Source organism: Anopheles cruzii, chromosome 2 (genome assembly GCF_943734635.1).
Source record: "Anopheles cruzii chromosome 2, idAnoCruzAS_RS32_06, whole genome shotgun sequence".
Taxonomy (NCBI): Eukaryota; Metazoa; Arthropoda; class Insecta; order Diptera; family Culicidae; genus Anopheles; species Anopheles cruzii.
Genome location: NC_069144.1, coordinates 24,024,084 through 24,040,786, shown reverse-complemented (window position 1 = coordinate 24,040,786; position 16,703 = coordinate 24,024,084). Strand labels below are relative to the sequence as shown.

At 53.6% G+C, this 16,703-nt stretch overlaps 4 protein-coding genes across 5 annotated transcripts in view; 3 read left to right on the top strand and 1 right to left on the bottom strand.

Moving 5' to 3' along the window:
- The first annotated feature begins 730 nt into the window (after positions 1-730).
- On the top strand, positions 731-3,388 carry LOC128275260 (ubiquitin carboxyl-terminal hydrolase nonstop). 2 transcript variants are annotated; one of them, XM_053013713.1, is made up of 5 exons: positions 731-1,543; positions 1,760-2,173; positions 2,251-2,326; positions 2,546-2,714; positions 2,791-3,388. In XM_053013713.1, the coding sequence occupies exons 1-5, from the start codon at positions 731-733 to the stop codon at positions 2,831-2,833; spliced, it is 1,515 nt and encodes a 504-aa protein (XP_052869673.1). In that variant the 3' UTR covers positions 2,834-3,388. The 2 variants fall into 2 exon arrangements, with proteins under 2 accessions (XP_052869673.1, XP_052869664.1); XM_053013704.1 differs by having other exon boundaries at positions 731-2,173; positions 2,251-2,714.
- Positions 3,099-5,149, bottom strand: LOC128275272 (FGFR1 oncogene partner 2 homolog). The gene is made up of 2 exons (XM_053013725.1): positions 4,827-5,149; positions 3,099-4,691 (listed from the first exon to the last, which is right to left on the bottom strand). Exon 2 carries the CDS (start codon positions 4,605-4,607, stop codon positions 3,729-3,731), a length of 879 nt encoding a protein of 292 aa, XP_052869685.1. The 5' UTR covers positions 4,608-4,691; positions 4,827-5,149; the 3' UTR covers positions 3,099-3,728.
- Positions 5,150-5,875: 726 nt separating this feature from the next.
- LOC128277834 (uncharacterized) lies at positions 5,876-9,361 on the top strand. The gene is made up of 4 exons (XM_053016367.1): positions 5,876-6,002; positions 6,064-8,076; positions 8,157-8,401; positions 8,480-9,361. Exons 2-4 carry the CDS (start codon positions 6,160-6,162, stop codon positions 8,718-8,720), a joined length of 2,403 nt encoding a protein of 800 aa, XP_052872327.1. The 5' UTR covers positions 5,876-6,002; positions 6,064-6,159; the 3' UTR covers positions 8,721-9,361.
- Positions 9,362-10,910: 1,549 nt separating this feature from the next.
- LOC128268966 (calcium-transporting ATPase type 2C member 1) overlaps positions 10,911-16,703 on the top strand; it is a 53,124-nt gene continuing 47,331 nt past the window's right edge. The window contains exon 1 of the mRNA XM_053006287.1: positions 10,911-11,034. Within this exon, the coding sequence (XP_052862247.1) occupies positions 11,005-11,034 (30 nt within the window). The 5' untranslated portion in view covers positions 10,911-11,004. The remainder of the gene's footprint in view (positions 11,035-16,703) is intronic.

Here is a 16,703-nt window from a genome sequence, read left to right as displayed (position 1 = left end):
AGCTTTAATGTTAAATGTTTTTATGAAAAGATTAAATCACCCTTAAGTTAAGCAAACCAACAACATAAGCATAACCGAAAGAAACTGTTGCACCCAATTCGAGAGTTCACCCAATTAAAGAGAGTTCATTCCAGAGAGAGTTCACCCAATTCGAGAGTTCACCCAATTAAAGAGAGTTCATTCCAGAGAGAGTTCACCCAATTCGAGAGTTCATGTTGTTAGCTGATGGGATGGCGAAATGACAGCGGCAGCTGTCACCGTTGCGTGTCTTCTTCTTTTCGTTCTTCGCCGGGCTCAGCTGTTTGACGGAACAACGCACGCACCAACAAATCTGACAGCAGCTTTGTGCATTATCGGCACGGCCAACAATCGTTACCCCTTTTTTTCTTGTAAGTAAAGTTCTGGCCAGTGGTTCTTCTTCAGGTCAGTTTTATGCGAAGGGCGCAGGGAAATCAGCATTCCAGCGGTTAAACGAGCCACACCTTACCGAAAGCTTTCAAATGGTACCGTTCGTGGAGCACTAGACGAAAAAGGGATCGTTATGCCGTCGTTTGCCGTCGCGTCGAAAGCCCAAAGTTTGTGAGCCGGAAAATTATCCAGACACACACATACGCACGCACAAGAGTGTAGATGCAAAGGGCCGGATCGGATGTTAAACGGAACCGCTCACCCAGCCCGGTTTTAAATACATCGTGAGAAACCACCTTTTCCCGGGAGCGACCGTCAAAGGATGGGCGACACGGGTTGTGTTCACTTCGAGGCGTACGTGAAGGAGTACGGAATCGATTCGTTCAGCGTGGTGCACGCATACTTTAGTGCGTGCATCAATCGGGAGGCCCGGCGCCGCAAGGCGCTCTCCTGTCTCTGTCACAAGTGCGGCAGTTCCGGCCCCCAGCTGTACTCCTGCCTGCACTGCATCTACTTTGGCTGCAAGGGCGCCCACATCAACGAGCACCACAAGCAGACGAAGCACTACATGGCGCTCGAGCTGTGCTACGGCATGCTGTACTGCTACCAGTGCCGTGATTTTATCTACCACCGCGAGTGCCAGCTGATCGCCGAACGGCACCTGCGGCGCGAAGCCCGCAGTCTCAACAAAAGCCTCTCCTGGCGACCGTGGAGCCCGTCGCAGCTCGAGATCGAGCTGCTGCTGAAGAACCCCAAGCGGCGCCACGTGACGGCCTGCACCAGTATCGGGCTGCGCGGATTGCTGAACCTCGGCTCGACCTGCTTCATGAACTGCATCGTACAGGCCCTCATCCACACCCCGCTGCTGCGTGACTACTTTCTGTCCGAGCTGCACGAATGCACAACGAAGAACTCGGCCAAATGTCTGGTGTGCGAGGTGTCGCGTCTCTTCCAGGAGTTTTACTCCGGTGCGCGGGGTCCCCTGTCGCTGCACCGGCTGCTGCACCTGATCTGGAACCATGCGCGCCACCTGGCCGGTTACGAGCAGCAGGATGCGCACGAGTTCTTCATCGCCACGCTCGACGTTCTGCACCGGCACTGCAAGATCTCGATGACGGAGCTAGCTGCCAACGCGGCGGCAGCAGCCAGTGATAAAAGCAAACCCACGGCGCCTCAGCTGCTATCTGGTGGGTCACACTCGCACCCGTCCCACCAACCGTCACACCATCAGCAACAGCAACAGCCACAACACCAGCAGGCAGCGTCGCTGCAACAACCGCAACCCCAACAGCACCTTACGCCGTCGGTTACCTCTCAGCAAACGCCAGCTCCGGCGGCCAGCGGTGTACAGGCAGCTGCGGCCAGTGGCTCTTCGACAGGAGCAGCCGGTAGCAGTGCTCCAAGAGCCCCGCAACCGGATCCGAACCCGGCCCAGTGTAGCTGCATTATCGATCAAATCTTCACCGGTGGGCTGCAGAGTGACGTCGTGTGTCAGGCGTGTAACGGTGTCTCGACGACGATCGACCCATTCTGGGACATTTCCCTCGATCTAGGTGAATCGAGCAGTGGCGGGGGCTACGGTGGCCCACCGAAATCGCTGATCGACTGCCTGGAGCGGTTCACGCGCGCCGAACACCTGGGCTCGAGCGCCAAGATCAAGTGTAGCTCCTGCATGAGCTACCAGGAGTCGACGAAGCAGCTGTCGATGCGCACGCTTCCGATCGTGGCCAGCTTTCACTTGAAACGCTTCGAACACTCTAGCCTGGTAAACACGGCGTCTGAGAACCTACCGAACGCTCGCTTATGGCCCCTTTTGGGTGACCTTTGGTTTCTCCCTTCCAGATCGATAAGAAAATCTCCACCTTCATCTCATTCCCGTCGGAGCTGGACATGACCCCGTTCATGTCGCAGAAGAAAACCGACCAGCACCATCACCACCCTGCGGCTGCGTCCAACGGCAGTGGTTTATTGCCAGCAGGAGGCTGCAGTGCTGTTGGCACGGGCGGCGGCACGAACGGCCAGCAGCCGGTTCACGTGGCGCCCACCGCGCCAACCGGCAACGAACCATCGCACTCGATAGCCGACGAAGGACGGGGTGCGGAGACGGCCAAAGTGAGACGACAGTCACTGCACTCGGGCGATACGGCCGATTTCCGGTACTCGCTGTACGCCGTCATCAATCACGTCGGTACGCTCGATGCCGGCCACTATACGGCGTACGTTCGGCACCAGAAGGACATTTGGGTAAAGTGTGACGATCATATCATTACGACGGCCACCTTGAAGCAGGTGCTCGACAGTGAAGGGTAGGTGAACCGTTTTTTGATGCGCCAGCCCCGGGAACTGATGCTTTTACGTTTTGGTATCTTCTCCGTCTTTTAGGTATCTTCTGTTTTACCACAAAAAGATTCTGGAATACGAGTAATGAATGATGGCGCATGACGAGAGACATCGGTTCGGGGGGCCGTTTCATTCCTCGGCCACTCGGCGAGACTGACGGAAGGCAGAGGACTATTTTCACGAAGACTGTAAAACTCTAAGTCTAAGCTGGTAGTGAGAGGCAGTAGAAGGATCGGACGGACGATCATCATAATTCAGTTCACATACAAACACACACACACACACACACGCTCACCAAACAATCGGACAGCGGCCGAATTCCTGCGCCGAAACACGTCCTGACGTCCATTCTTCGTCCATTTATTTATTGAAAGTGGTGCCGAGTTCCTTTCGCTACTACCTCTCGCATCGCCGCTCCTTTGTCGACTCATTTTTCACGTCTTATCGGAGTAGAATACACACGGAAAAAGGCCAATGATAACACGGGCGGAAGGGTGTATGTTTTACTCACATTATTGACTCACGTTTGCCGCATTTATGATCGTTTTCAACCGATCGCGACCTATCAACGGGAAACGGAACGTAGTCAACGTAAAAGAGCAGAGTGGAAAAACAAACATTTATTCGCGGTACTCCCGGTTGGACAACATTTAACCTAAACTCTGCCTGTGCTTGTGCGTCCTCTGTGTGTGTGTGTGTGTGTGTGTAGGTGCTCAAACTGATCCTGGATGCTTTTTCCGTGACTGAAAACGCCAATCGGTGAATACAAACAAATGGAAGGGAAATGGAACGGCTCTTCTTCGTGGCCCTTTTCACGTGGCTCTGCCTGGTGCGCGTGCAGACGATGGTTGGTGCTGTGTGTTTACTTGCGGTGGTGGTTCTCTCGGAGCGGAGCCGTCTAGGGAAACACGAAATTATGCCTACAAAATGGCCGATTGGCAACAGAACAGAACGGATGTCTGACATTCTCCCGAATCGCGTCACGAGCTCGCGGATGGAGCCGATGCCGGGGCTGTGTTCGTGGTGGTGGTGACTGGCACGGTAGCGGGCAGCGGACCGTTGGCGCTACTCACTGCTGGTGGTGGTGGCGGGCTGGCACTGACGACACTGCTGGTGATGCTGGATGACGGAACCGTTGCCGGTGCCACGCTTGCGGCTGGCGGTTGGTTGGCGACCTTCGTCTGAGTTGACCGGGCCGCTACGGCCGACTCCAGCAACCCCTCGAGTAGCGTGCTGTCGGTTTGGGTGCCCTTCTCGTCCATCAGCATCTTTTGGTCGCCCGAGCCGTATTTGCGCGAAATTTCTAGCAACTCCCGTAGGCCCTTATTTTCCGTCATCAACCGGCTGAGCAGTTCCTGCTCGTGGTTCAGCTTCTCCTCGTCGAGCTGCGAGGCTCGCTGCATGACGGCGGCCATCTCCTGGATTTTGGCCGTCTGCTGCCGGATCAGCTCGTCGCGCCGCTCTATGTCGGCCGCCTGATGGTGGCGATTGTACGCCTCGACAAAGTTCACCTTCGTGTTGAGTATCTTCGCCTGCGTGTGCTCCCGGTACTTGGACATGATGTGCTCGAGCGCATGCTGGTGATCCTCGAGGGCCGACTTCAGCAGCCGGTTCTCCTGCTGTATCTCGCGGATCTGCGGGTTCTCCTGGTGGATGATCGTGATCAGCTGGTTGTTGGACCGTTCGCGCGCCAACCGGTTCAGGATGTCGATGTCTTCCTGGAACTGGCGCATCGATTCGATCTGCTTGTTAACGGTTTCCGACTCCAGCAGCAGTGCGTCTCCGAGCGCCTCCCGGTCTTTCAGGCGGTTGGCGATCCGTTTGGCGTCCAGAATGATTTGCTCGAACGTTATCGACATGGTCGTCAGCCGGTGTGCTAAACCTCCTGGTGCTGATTGAAAAGCTGACCAACTGGATAGAATGCCCTACGAGACGGAACGATACTGGCAGAGCGGATGGAAAGCGCCTTCGATTAGACGATTGATAAACAATGGCGCCTCCGTGTGCACACACACGCACGTGTTATGCTTCCGCATTCCTTCACGGAACCGAGGCGTCACCGAATCCGAATGTTATACCTTTTGCCTGGCAAGGTCCGTCGGTGTCCACTGGAGCCACGTAAACCGGAACGGCTCGTGCCCGGATAAAGTATGATCGCGCGGGGTATTGCCACAGTGTCGCGTGTCTGCGCCCCCGAAGGCAGTCACATCGTTTCACCAGTTGTTGGGCTGCACTAAGGATTCTTTCGCTCGGGGCATACAATTCCAGGGCTTTGCACTACAATCCGGACACCACCGTCGGTGCTTGAAAGAACGCCTTAATTCCGTGCAAAAGGGCCGTTCGAAGTGGAGCAGATTTTGAAGCTGTCCCGTTCTGTGAAGTGTTTTTTCGCTGCTTTTCTTCCTGGCCTTACACACAGTGTGACAGAGAGTTATGACAGTAGAACTGCTGGCGACGACGATGGCTATAGAAAAAAAATATGTTTGGATGTCAAGAACACAGGGTGACCAAGGGATCGATTGTAAGCATTTTCTCCGTGCCCGTAGGGAGTTCAAACCAAAAGATTAAGCTTAAGAAGCACCGCGTTTCTAAGTCCCCGACTGTGGGGGGATCTTACGCACCATAATTCCTCTCAGATTTTCACTTTTGGGTCCTCTAAACGCACCCCCGCAGGACTGTCACATTTTGTCGACATACGAGTCAAAACATTCCGATTCGGACGTTTTGCACGAAACACCATCTCTCGTACTCACTAACATCTGATCGCGGCGTGGTGTGTGTGCTCTGTTGTTGGCTTTCGACGCACGCACGCACGGAAGGGTCAGTTGTCAAAATAAAGCTCTTCGACACGGAACGGAAAGAAAGAAACGAAGAGAAAAAAAGCATACGGAACAATAGCCATTCACAAGTGTCGAAGTCGCTTTTTCCTTAACGCACGCACGCACTCACGATCAAAGTGTGCGACGGTGTCCGGGCGTGGCGAAAAATCAAAGTGCACTACGACGTGAACGGGCCGCGAGTGAAGTACCTCACTCATTCGGAGCCCCGGAGGTCATTTTCCCCTTCGTTTAGGTGGAACATTAGCTTTTCCGTCCTCCAGAAGGTCAGAGAGGAGGGCCTCCTGAACCGCGTTAGTGGAACCGTCATTCGATCTAATGGTCGGTCGAAAACGGTACACACCCCGGAATCGCATCGTGTAGTCCCAGTACCCAGAATCCTTTCAACCTTCTATTGAACACCCATCCATCCTAGAGGTAAGTGTGACGCTCCAGGTTGGGAGCGAATCCGAGTCGTTATCTTCCTCGTTCGCTTCAGCTCCTTTGTTCCGGTGTCCGGTCGGTCGGGAACCGGTTTCGACTATTCGCTGGTCTTCGCCCCCGGAAAGCACCGATTCGCGGCAACCGAAGTGCAATGGCAAATGACAACAACAACATTAACACCGATGAACTAACCCAGGCCGGCAGTGGGTCGTCTTCATCCGGGTCGACGGGTAAAAGTAGCTCTTGCACCACCGACGGCGCAGACGGTCCATCGAGCGTTGAACAACCGGTTGGTACAGCGGTACAGCAGCCTGCAAGCGCCACACCGGAAGCGCCACGGCGTGAGGAGAATCCGTTCTCCTTCAAACACTTCCTCAAATGGGACGGCGGGTCCGGAAGCCATGCGGCCACTCACACCGCGAACGGTGCTGGCAGTGGCAGCACCGCTGCCGTGGCCCAGACCAGCATCAATCACAGTCGCAGCACGTCCAACATTAACGGCCATGGTAGCGTCACCGGCGGCATTGCTGGCGAGTGCCGGACGAACGACGAACTGCTCGGCACGGCTGGCACATCGTGTGGGGCTCTGAGCGTGAGCGCTTCCGGGGGCCAGGGTACCGCAGGGACAGGGTCACCGTCGAAATCGGCCACCACCAGCTCGCTGAACGTGGTCAGCTCGACGACGACGGGCGCCCGTCCAAAGATACCCCAGTTCCAGTCGGTCAACACGCTGAGCAGCGAGTCGAAGATGAAACGCTCGCCTCGCTTCCCGTCCTTCGACTCGCAGTCTAGTTTGTCGGACTTTGCGGCCGAGGAACTGCGGTTTCCGCGCCCGACCGGCAGCACCGGAATCTACCAGAGTCGCAGTAACAGTTCCTTCAGCGCAGACTACGCACCGAGCGGGCCAGCGGTTCCGGCTGGCGGCGCGGGCCGGCCGCGGGACGATGCGGCCGGGAGGACGAGGGACGTGCAGCGCTCGTACTCGCACTACGATATGGACGACAGTCCCGGATCGGATGCGGTGCTGGTCGATGGACCGGAGGATGACGGCCCGGCGAATTCGGCCCGCCTGGTCGGGGAGGCCGCCGCGGAGTTTGCGGCCGCTCTGCCGGACTTTGTGCAAGATCATCTCGTGATGGAGCAATGGTACAACACGCACCCGAAGGGTGGCTCCCGCGGCGGAGGTGGCTCTCGGTCCGGTGGACCGGTGGGGAGCGGGTCTTCCGGTTCGCTCGAGTTTGACGACATGGTTGAACTGGCCGGAACACTGGGCCGTCCGGATGCGCCCGCGCTCCTGAACGATATGCCGTTCGATTTGACCGCCGGCAACATCGGCACCGGTGGTTCCGGTGCCGGCGGTCGATCGCGTGGTGTTCCCGTAACAACGCCTCTCGATCTGCCCACTTCGGCAGCCGCGGGTGCCGGTGGTCCAGAGCTGGCGTTCGATCTGACCCAGCGACGGCGCATCACTCCGACTCCATCGGCTGATCTGCCTCCCGATCTAACCGAGGGCGGCAACGCAGAACTAGGTGGTGGTGGGTCCGTTTCGGGCAGCGGTGGAAATGGGCCATACTTTTACTCCGGCTCCGGCTCGCCACCGTTGGGAGTGCCGGGTACCGGCGACAGTAAGATCCACCGGTTGCCGGATTTCCTGTCCGATGGCCCAATCCACTCGTCCGGTCGGCTAGCGGACGTGACGCACGACACGCCGCACGGTACCGACGACCGATCGGCTCGGCACCGGCACCAGCAGCAACAGCATCAACGGGAGCTCCACTTTCAGAACCGGCTGGAGATGGAGCAGATGGTGAACGAGCGGTTGCGCCGCGAGCTGGACAACAGCCGGCGGACGGTGGGCGACCAAGGGCGCCGTATCCGCGAGCTGGAGCGCGATCTCGAAACAATGGTCACGATGGCCGCACCGCAGCATCAACATCCGACGCTGGCCTCAACCGGTGGCAGCGGATCGACGCAATCGAACGCCAACAGTTTCATGCTGGCCAAATCGAGGGCCGCCACAGCCGAGGCTGAGGTGGAACGGATGAAGCAGAAACTCACCAACATGGGCGTAAGTGGCCGTGAAGTGTCCCGTGATCGTGCTATTGTTTAATTATGTTCTTATTTTTCCCTCCGGGTTACGACGAAAAGGCCGAACTGGAGGCACTGCGGCGAGAGAACGAGCGGCTAAAGGAGAGCGGTGAGGGTGCCATCGGGGGTGCTGGTGCGGGCGCCAGTGCTTTGCCGCGGGACGGCCTAGATTCTGCTGCCTCCACCGGCAACATCCGTGGTCGCCGTCACCGCCGCCAAGCGGCCGAAGCGCGGTCGGCGCGATTTCTACGAGCCCAAACATTGGCCCTGCGCCAGGCGGCGGTCTCAGCAGAAAATAATCTCAGGTATGGGGTAACGGGGTGTAACTAGACCCTGGGGTCGATCGGTAATGGTTTCTTATCGCTCCTTATCCCGCACTTAAGGCAACTGCTGAGTGGAGTCGAGAATCTGCGATCGATGGCAAACGAGATCGAAAGCTTCAGCGGCACGACGACGTTGCATGGTTCCGGCGGCGTCGAAGAAATGGCACGCTCGTCGATGGCCGACGGAAGCTATGGCCGACGGGTGGTGAACGCCGTTGATGTTGAAGACGACGGCGCTGAGGTGACGGACGGCGACGATGATGATGACGACGAACGCGATGCGCTCGGTCCGGCACTGTAAAAAGCGGAACATGAAAGAAGGTGATCACAGGCAGCAGCAGTAGCGGCGTGACTTTGGGGAATCGGAAAGGGAGCGAGCGAAGCAAACAATTGTAAAATGAATCAAAACTGTAAAATCACCAACACGGCACGGAATGGTAGGCTCGTGGCACCGCGAGCATCGACCGCGAATGCGCGTGACGCAACGGAACATGCGTGTGAATTTTACTCATGCCACTATCAACACACACAGCTAGTTACAAATAGCTTACACATAGTCCTCGTTACACATGTCTCGCCTTTCTCTCTCTCTGTCTCTCTGCCTCGTGCTTACTGCTTATGCTTCAGGATACATGTAATCGGAACAGGGGAATTAATGTTGGCGCCAAGGATCAGCCACCAGGCTTCTTGTGTTTCGTAATGATATTTTCCAATGCCACCGACAACGTGCAGCAAGTTTTGTTTTTCATCCGTTCATCTTCGTTCTACTTCGGAAAGCACTTTCCCCCCAACAGCCCCATGTCGGGGGCAACCTTCGTTACAAGTTCTGTGATGATCGAACCAGTCAGCAAATAGCACCTCTCGGCTTAGGAAAACGACGGGCAAGAGCGGCCACGATCGCTCCTTTAAGAATTGATTCAAGTTGTGATCCAACTACCCCGTGTTGGCTCCGTTTGTCCAGGGAATTTAGTGCTTTGAATTTTATTTAGTTTTGTCGAATCGCTTGTCGAAGACTGGCGCTTGCGATGATGCCGCGGGCTATGTTGCGCATTAAAAAAAGAAACAAAACGACGATCGAATAAAGACTATAAGTATTTAAACACTAAACCGTTCGACCGTTTTTCTGATTATCGCCTACGAGAGAATCCTTTCCATCGGTTGAGGCATTTTGAAATTCCACCGACCGACGCACCGTTTGCTGCATGGGCTTTTGTTCCACGGCCTACCGGGATGACAGCCGGCTGTGACAGTCGCGGGTTTCTTGCGTGTTTTTTTTTTTCCCCAGTTCCGTGTGTTTGTGTGATTGCGTGTTGTTGTCCTGCGTCCAGTGGGGTCGTGATATTAAAGGACCAAAAGCTGGAAAGCTGGTGGTAAAACAGTGGCGCTTGTGGCCAGACAAAAACAATAGGCAACCAAGCAGAGCTGACAGTGGCACCGTGACTCATTCGCTGCGGGTCAAGCATAAACCCAGCAAAACAGTTGACGTGTTTTCCGTGTGTCCGAAGTGCGGGCGGCGCACGGTGGTGGATTGCGGTGTGGTGGGAAAGAAAGCAATAAAATCCTGATTCATCTGGCGGCCGCCATCATCGCCAGTCTCCCAGTGCTGGTGTTGTGTATGTATCTGTGTGAATTGGAGAATTGTGCAAATCATTCGGAACCGGTCTTCTTCTGCCGGAGCCATCCGCTTCTATTTCGTTACTCAATTAGTGGTCCATCTATGCGATGACCGATTGTGGTCCAGATTTGTTCATTTACCCAGATAACGGGGCCGAATGAAGGTGATAACTCGGAAACGTGACAAACGTGGGCCACGCCGTGGTGTGATTAATTAAACGTAGCCCGCAGCAATCTGCATAGCGCCACCGAGTCCACCGACCCCCCCCCGGAGTGTAACGGGTGATGGACGCAATGTTGTAGCTATCTCAACCGACCTAAAAGCACATAATTAAAAGATCCGCTGCTCCCGTGTCCGTTGTTTTGGTGAACCCATCAAACAAAACACAAACATCACGTCGAACGTCAAAACGTTATCCTTTTCGGTGTTTTCTTAACTCAACGCATACTACGATCGATCGTTGCTCTCGCACCAGAGGGATCGACGGAATCAAGAATGCGGCGCGGTAGAAGAAGAGGGCATGTAGACAGAGGGAGAGAGATAGATGGCGAGCCACCGTTCTCCTGGGCGTTGTGACGTGTTTGTCGATTGCCATTTGGCCGCCGTTGTTCGCAATTACGCGCAGTTACGTGCCGCAATTCAGCGGGATCGTATCGCGCGCGCGGGTTTAACGACGGCCGCGGTTTGTACGTTCTTTTTTGTGCTTTCTCTGTCTTTTCATCCGTTCGTCGTTGTGGCGTGACGCGTTCTGTTTTTCGGTCCCACTCGCGGCCACCGATCGGGAACGGATCCACGGTTCGGCGCCATGTCCGGCCGGCTGTTTGGCAGGATCTTCGGGCGCATGGCCGACCAGCGGCGTCTACACGCTGACTACGAATCGCTGTCCCAAACCGCACACGACGACGACGACGGCGGCAATGGTCCGAAGAGCGATCAAGTTGCCGGCTACATCCACCGGATCGTGCCCCGGATGGGAGCCACCAAAGAAGACGAGGCCTCGGTGAGCGCGATCACTAGCGAAAGAGACGGCAGCGGCCTCCATTGGCGAATCCGCATCAAGATTCTCTAGATTAGCCCTGCACTAGAAGCGGCTGCTGCGTGGCAAGCGTTTGGGTTTAGCCAACCTGTGGCGGGTCGACTATACTTTTTATATTCGGATTGCGCACTTCGATCGAAAAGCGAAGCTGAAGATCAAACGGCAGTAATGGGCAGTAAATCCGCAGTACAAATTCGATCATCACTTGTGCGCGATCGAGATCACTTGAACTTGCTTCAATCAAATTCAGTACGGTCCAACCCTGCTAATGGTGACATTGAAGGATCAGCAACAATTCAGTGCTAAGAAATGGATGCAGGTGTTTCGTCGACCAAATGCGCTGTCATAAAGTTGCCAAGGTTACTAAATGAAGCAACTATTTGTACAAAATCTGTGTGGCGCAAAAATATCAATCTGGGCTAGGTAACGAGAACTAGGTTAAACGCATTAATTTTATGCTTATGCAAATAAGGGCACGAGTGTGTCTCAGATGGCCATCTCTAGCCGCGTGCAACCGTGCATTTTGCGGGCATCGGTGCAACTCCGAGACGTCCGTCTTCGGAGTATGTAATCTGTTTCTAACTATTTCTATTTCATTGAGCAACAGTACACACTTTTCCTTCGGTCTTTGGTCCGCCCGGTGGGAGGGAGTAAATAATTGTCTTCTCTTCCTTTGCCGTGCCACCATCGGCTCTGACGGCCGATCTGCGCAAATGCCGTTACCCTACGTGTCCTCTTGGCTTTTCCTTTCAAAAGCTCTCTCACTCTCGCCCTTCGAATGTTGTTATCCTTCTGCTCTCACCTTTTTCTACTCCGCTTACGTTATCAGACTTCTATTGCAGTCACTCGCACCCACACACGCACACACACGCTGGGTTCGCCATTTCCTCCGCAGATCCGCATTTTCCTGCCACCCGGTGTGCGCGCACCCGAACGGGATAGCAACAGATTGCGGAAAAATCGGCACCACCACCATCAAAATTGCGGCCGCACGATTGCGCGAGAGCCAAGTCGGAGCAGGGAGAGTCGAATAAGGATGCAACGTGAGCAACGGTCCTGAATGTCCTTCCGTACTTTAAGAGAGCCCAAGTCCCACAGAGAGAGAGAAAGAGAAAGAAAAGGGGCCGCAAGCCGTAGGAAAATTCTACCAAATCACTAGCGCTCGGCCATCCGCACGGTGCAGTCCGTCCGTAGTCGCGTGGTCCTCGGACGAACGGGCCCCCCTTTCCGGTTTGCGCCGATTGCCGTGCGTGTGTGGTGAGGTGTGGAGGACAGTTTGTGAGACACGGGCCCCCGGGTGACGCTAAAGGATACCGAGAATCCTGAGGAGTGTGGTGCGAGGGGGGTCGCTGGGTCCGTAAAACGCCGAGCGCGATTCCGAGTGACCGACCGACGAGAGCGTAACTTGTCACGTGAACGGCCAACAACCTTCCTCGGGGTGGCGGTGGCCGGACACACCACCAGGCGGCATTCCGAGCCGAAAAAGGTTTTCGTTCAACAGTTTAGTGCAGAAGCGGTCCGATTAGCGTTGAAGCTCGCGAAATCGTAAATGCGGCGGTCGCTTCACCGTTGTGCGTGTTAGTCATCGGTCGGCCTGGCACCGCGCCAAGTTCCGGTTCCGGGCGGTCCGCTAGCTTTCTCCGAACACCCAAACGCACGGAACCTCCAGCGGGCGGCAAAATGCCCGAACTGCTGAACAAAAAAGTAAAGTATCCTTCCGACATCCCATTGCTCCCTCACACACACACACGCATTAACATGTTTTTAGTTTGCAAGTGTCGCGTCCCACTTTGTGTGTTGCGTGCCTCTGCCGTGCTCCTCTTTGCGTGTTCCCAATCCGTCAGCTCTCGGCTGCTAGATTTTTGCTTTTGTGGGTCAACTTTTAATTACTTTTCGATTGGCTAGTGGCTATGTTTTTGGCTCGTTATCTAACGCTCTGGGGCTAGGGGTCCGGGCTAGGGATCCGATGGGCAAGAGGGCACTCCCGCGCGCGCGGAGATCGGATCGATTCGACCTAGTTCGGTTCCTAGGGGTCGGATGCACCGAAATTGTTTTCAAAGCGTTACGAAACCCATCGCACTGATTGTCGGTTGAAATGCTTTTCCGCAGTTCCGCGTATTATTTCCACCCCATTTGTGTTGGCTGCAATTAACCTAACATTTCACGCCCTGTTGGTCATTCGATGCGATGCTCACACAGGGCACCCGTCTGGGGGGGGTGTTTGGTGTCAATGTTTGGCGGAAAATGGGTGCGTTCTGTGCAAGAAATATGACACCCAGCAGAAGGTGGGAAGGAAGTAGTACGTGTTGCACCTATGCAGGTTGCAATTCGATCGTCTCCCGATGCACCGAAGCGCATCCGGCAGTGGAGTCGAGGATCATCCCATCGCCGGAGGCTTCAGGGACCATCCGCCCGAGTGATGTGTGTGAAGTGTCGAGTGTAGTGTCCAAAATCAGCCCAGAAGTAGTGTGCGTTTAGTGTAACGGTTTGTGAAGCTGTTTTTAGAGTGAATTAATTACGCGTGGCGCACGGTTTTAGATTGGTTTGACCCCCGGAAAAGAGAACCGATTGGTTCTGGGAATGGAAGCACTGGCGGAGCATCAAGGTAAGGTTGCTTACTACATTACCCGATCCTTCTTCTAGCAGATCACCCAGCGCCAACCATAAGAGGCGAACCGAATGGCCGACTGGCCGATTGGTCAAACTCATCTCTACCGTCTCGATGCAAGCTGCATATTTTTGAACTGAAGCAACCGAATCCGATCCATCAAGCGGAAGTTGTGAAGGTCGTGATGGAACGGGTCACTCTGATTGCACCGAGGTCTCAGCAAACGTTCGATAAGAAATTGATGAACCCACCGGCGACTGACCCGCGTCACATGCGGTTCGTGTGCAGTTGATAACGAAGATGCGAAAAAGTAATTGACCGCCAACAACGAATGGCCAATCGCCTTCCCGATGCTCCCGATGCGCGGATTCCGTCGCATCGTGGGCCCAAGATAATAATTGACTATGGTGAACAGCAGTGTGTGTCCCGCAGCACACGTCACCGGGGCTGCGACCGCTCAATCTGGGGCTGAATTCCTGAGGCGACCGACGCGAATTGCAATCACTTGTAACCCTCGGCGCTTCGGTGATGTAATGGTTTCTGCAAACAGTTCTTGCCCGTCTCATCCGCACAAAGGGAGTGTCAACATGTGGCGAACCCCTTGTTCGCCATCGTTGGCTTGCCGTTGCAGCGCAAGTGCGCCCCGCGTTGTGTCCTTTGTTGTCTGATGTTGGAACGCCGGTGAGCTGTTCTCGGGGCAAATACATTATAAGTAGAGCTTCTTTATGTGGAGCCTGCAACGTGTCGTTTTTGTAAGAATTGTCATCCATTTTTATCAACGCATCGACGCAATTAAGTAAACTGGTACAACCTCAGGCTTTGCGCTCTTTTTCAGTATTTAAAACATTCCAGCCAGTAAACTGCTTCGTGCTCGAATTTCCAGATTGTGACGAAGCAACGCGAGCAACGCAACGAATTAAACGCATTTTGAATCCGATTTTCCTATTTTTGAATGAAGCTGGGGTTATAGTTAACCGCTGAAGGTTACTATTTTGTTCGTTAAATATTCGTTTTTTAACCGAAACAATTCCCTTATCCCTTAAACGTATGTCAACCTGTTTGTACATTATTATTTAAGCACATTATTTACTGTTTAAGATATTGAAATAGAAAACATACAGCTTTCAACCGTTGTTTTTCGATAGTTTTGGAATGAAAATGGTAAAAACATTGTTCTTCTCTTTACTATCGCCCAGCTTCGAAGTCGATCAATCCAACCGATACAGGATCAAACAATTTCAAAACATGCTCGAGAGGGTTTTTTTTATGTAAGTAGGTATTTGGGTATTTGTTTGAAGGTATTTGTTTCAGGGTATTTGTTTGAAAAATTTTAGACGAATAGTGGATTGAGGAAAGCCAACTACACAGATTTTGTTTTTATACCGCATAATAAAGGTCTGTATATGAACAAACTTGTTGAGCTATTTAAAGTGTCCAGGCGATTTTTGCTAAACAGCCATTAGACGCCTCGGGTGCTATTACCACTATTAGACGCCTCACAGCAAACCGGCGTTTTGTGATGTCGCTGCAGACCTCAGACTCTCGACGTAATGGCTTTCCCTAGTTCAAACTTAACCGTGTAATGGGCCCGTTAACGGGGCCATCGAAGCTGCAGGCCACTTGGCCGTGCATAATAAATAGTTTTTTTTCCTCCCGATTGCAAAAGATAGCCACTGTTGCGCGATAACGCGGTACAGGGCAAGTTGGGACCCGTTCTGCGGAGACTGCGATCGCCTAAGGATCGCGCTTTGGGCTATTATCTGAACGATCCAGCCAACCGTGGCAATTATTGTTGCGGAAACAGATTTACGTAACCAACGAATGGTTGGTTTTGTTTTTGAGAACTTCGTTTACGCGTACGTAGCTTTACGAGAAGCTTGTAATAAGGGAATCCCAGCTGATCCCAACGAATTGCGTTTCTTGTCCCGGAACGATAGAAGGCTTCTAACGGAAGTGTCAGCCCGAAATTGGGCACCGAGAACAAACACAAAAAGTGCCGAATTGTTAAACGACTTGTCGTGTGTTTCGAAAAAAATCAAACACAACTCGCGGTCGTCTTCTGTATGCTGGGTTACGTGGAGCTTTTTATGCTTTGTGCGCCACTCGATAACGTGTATCGGGGGATGTGGCAAACAGCAAGTTCATTCACCGTACACAGTCCACGTCTTATGCGGTCCTTACAGACACACAGAAACGTACAGATCCGTGATCCGCGCCTGGAAAGCTCCGTTCCGACGACTGGCAGCAGTCGTGCGTGATTGGGTTGGATTAAAATGAATTGGAGTGCAAATTAGGGACGTGCGAACGGACGTGGAAAGCACAATGGCGGATGCGAATGTCACGGCCCCCACGGAGAGCTACGATGCGGGAAGGAGTAGTGTCCAAAGCCATCGCTAGACGCCCGGGACGGGTGCAAATAGCAGAATCCAGTGGTCGCCACGCCACACAAAATCAGTGCCAAATGTGCGTGTTACAGATTAATTAGCATTCATTCCGGGCACTTCTGGCCCACAGCGCGGCTCAGTTGGGGGATAACGTAATCCAGTACCCCGCTGGGTAGCCCCGGATTGTAATCTGTGGCCACAATTTCCATACGAATTCTGGTCGTATTTTGTAGATTTATAATTTTTGTAACATTTCTTCAAAAACCGAATCACTTCTCTGATCGCGCCGTTTGAATGATTCATTCGCCTATAGAGTGGAACTGTCGTGTAAAAAACTATTTTATTGTTACAGTCAAATTAGGCAACAAGTGTGGTGTGAATGGTACCCCCTGGTCACGCTGGCCAGCTGTGCCGTTCCCGACTGGAAAACGCCATCACGCCGATCGGTTTTTCTATTTGTGTCGATCCGTTTTCATGTATTTTTTACACATTACCAGAAGGTGTCCAGAGGGTAATGAGTGAACTCCCCGTATATAACGTTCTAACTGGGTTGTCTTTTTTCACAACACCCATCATGCAATCATGATTGGTCTGTTTTTCTGTTTCATATTCGAACCCATTTTCCCTCGCACCTTGTGTTG

Bases quoted from the DNA above. Each gene is read 5' to 3' on its own strand.
- LOC128275260 (XM_053013704.1), top strand. From the start codon at position 731: ATGGGCGACACGGGTTGTGTTCACTTCGAGGCGTACGTGAAGGAGTAC. The intron at 2,174-2,250 runs GTAAACACGGCG...TCTCCCTTCCAG, and splicing joins GCTTCGAACACTCTAGCCTG to ATCGATAAGAAAATCTCCAC. The intron at 2,715-2,790 runs GTAGGTGAACCG...TCCGTCTTTTAG, and splicing joins CAGGTGCTCGACAGTGAAGG to GTATCTTCTGTTTTACCACA.
- LOC128277834 (XM_053016367.1), top strand. From the start codon at position 6,160: ATGGCAAATGACAACAACAACATTAACACCGATGAACTAACCCAGGCC. The intron at 8,077-8,156 runs GTAAGTGGCCGT...TACGACGAAAAG, and splicing joins AGAAACTCACCAACATGGGC to GCCGAACTGGAGGCACTGCG. The intron at 8,402-8,479 runs GTATGGGGTAAC...CCCGCACTTAAG, and splicing joins TCAGCAGAAAATAATCTCAG to GCAACTGCTGAGTGGAGTCG.
- LOC128275272 (XM_053013725.1), bottom strand. From the start codon at position 4,607: ATGTCGATAACGTTCGAGCAAATCATTCTGGACGCCAAACGGATCGCC.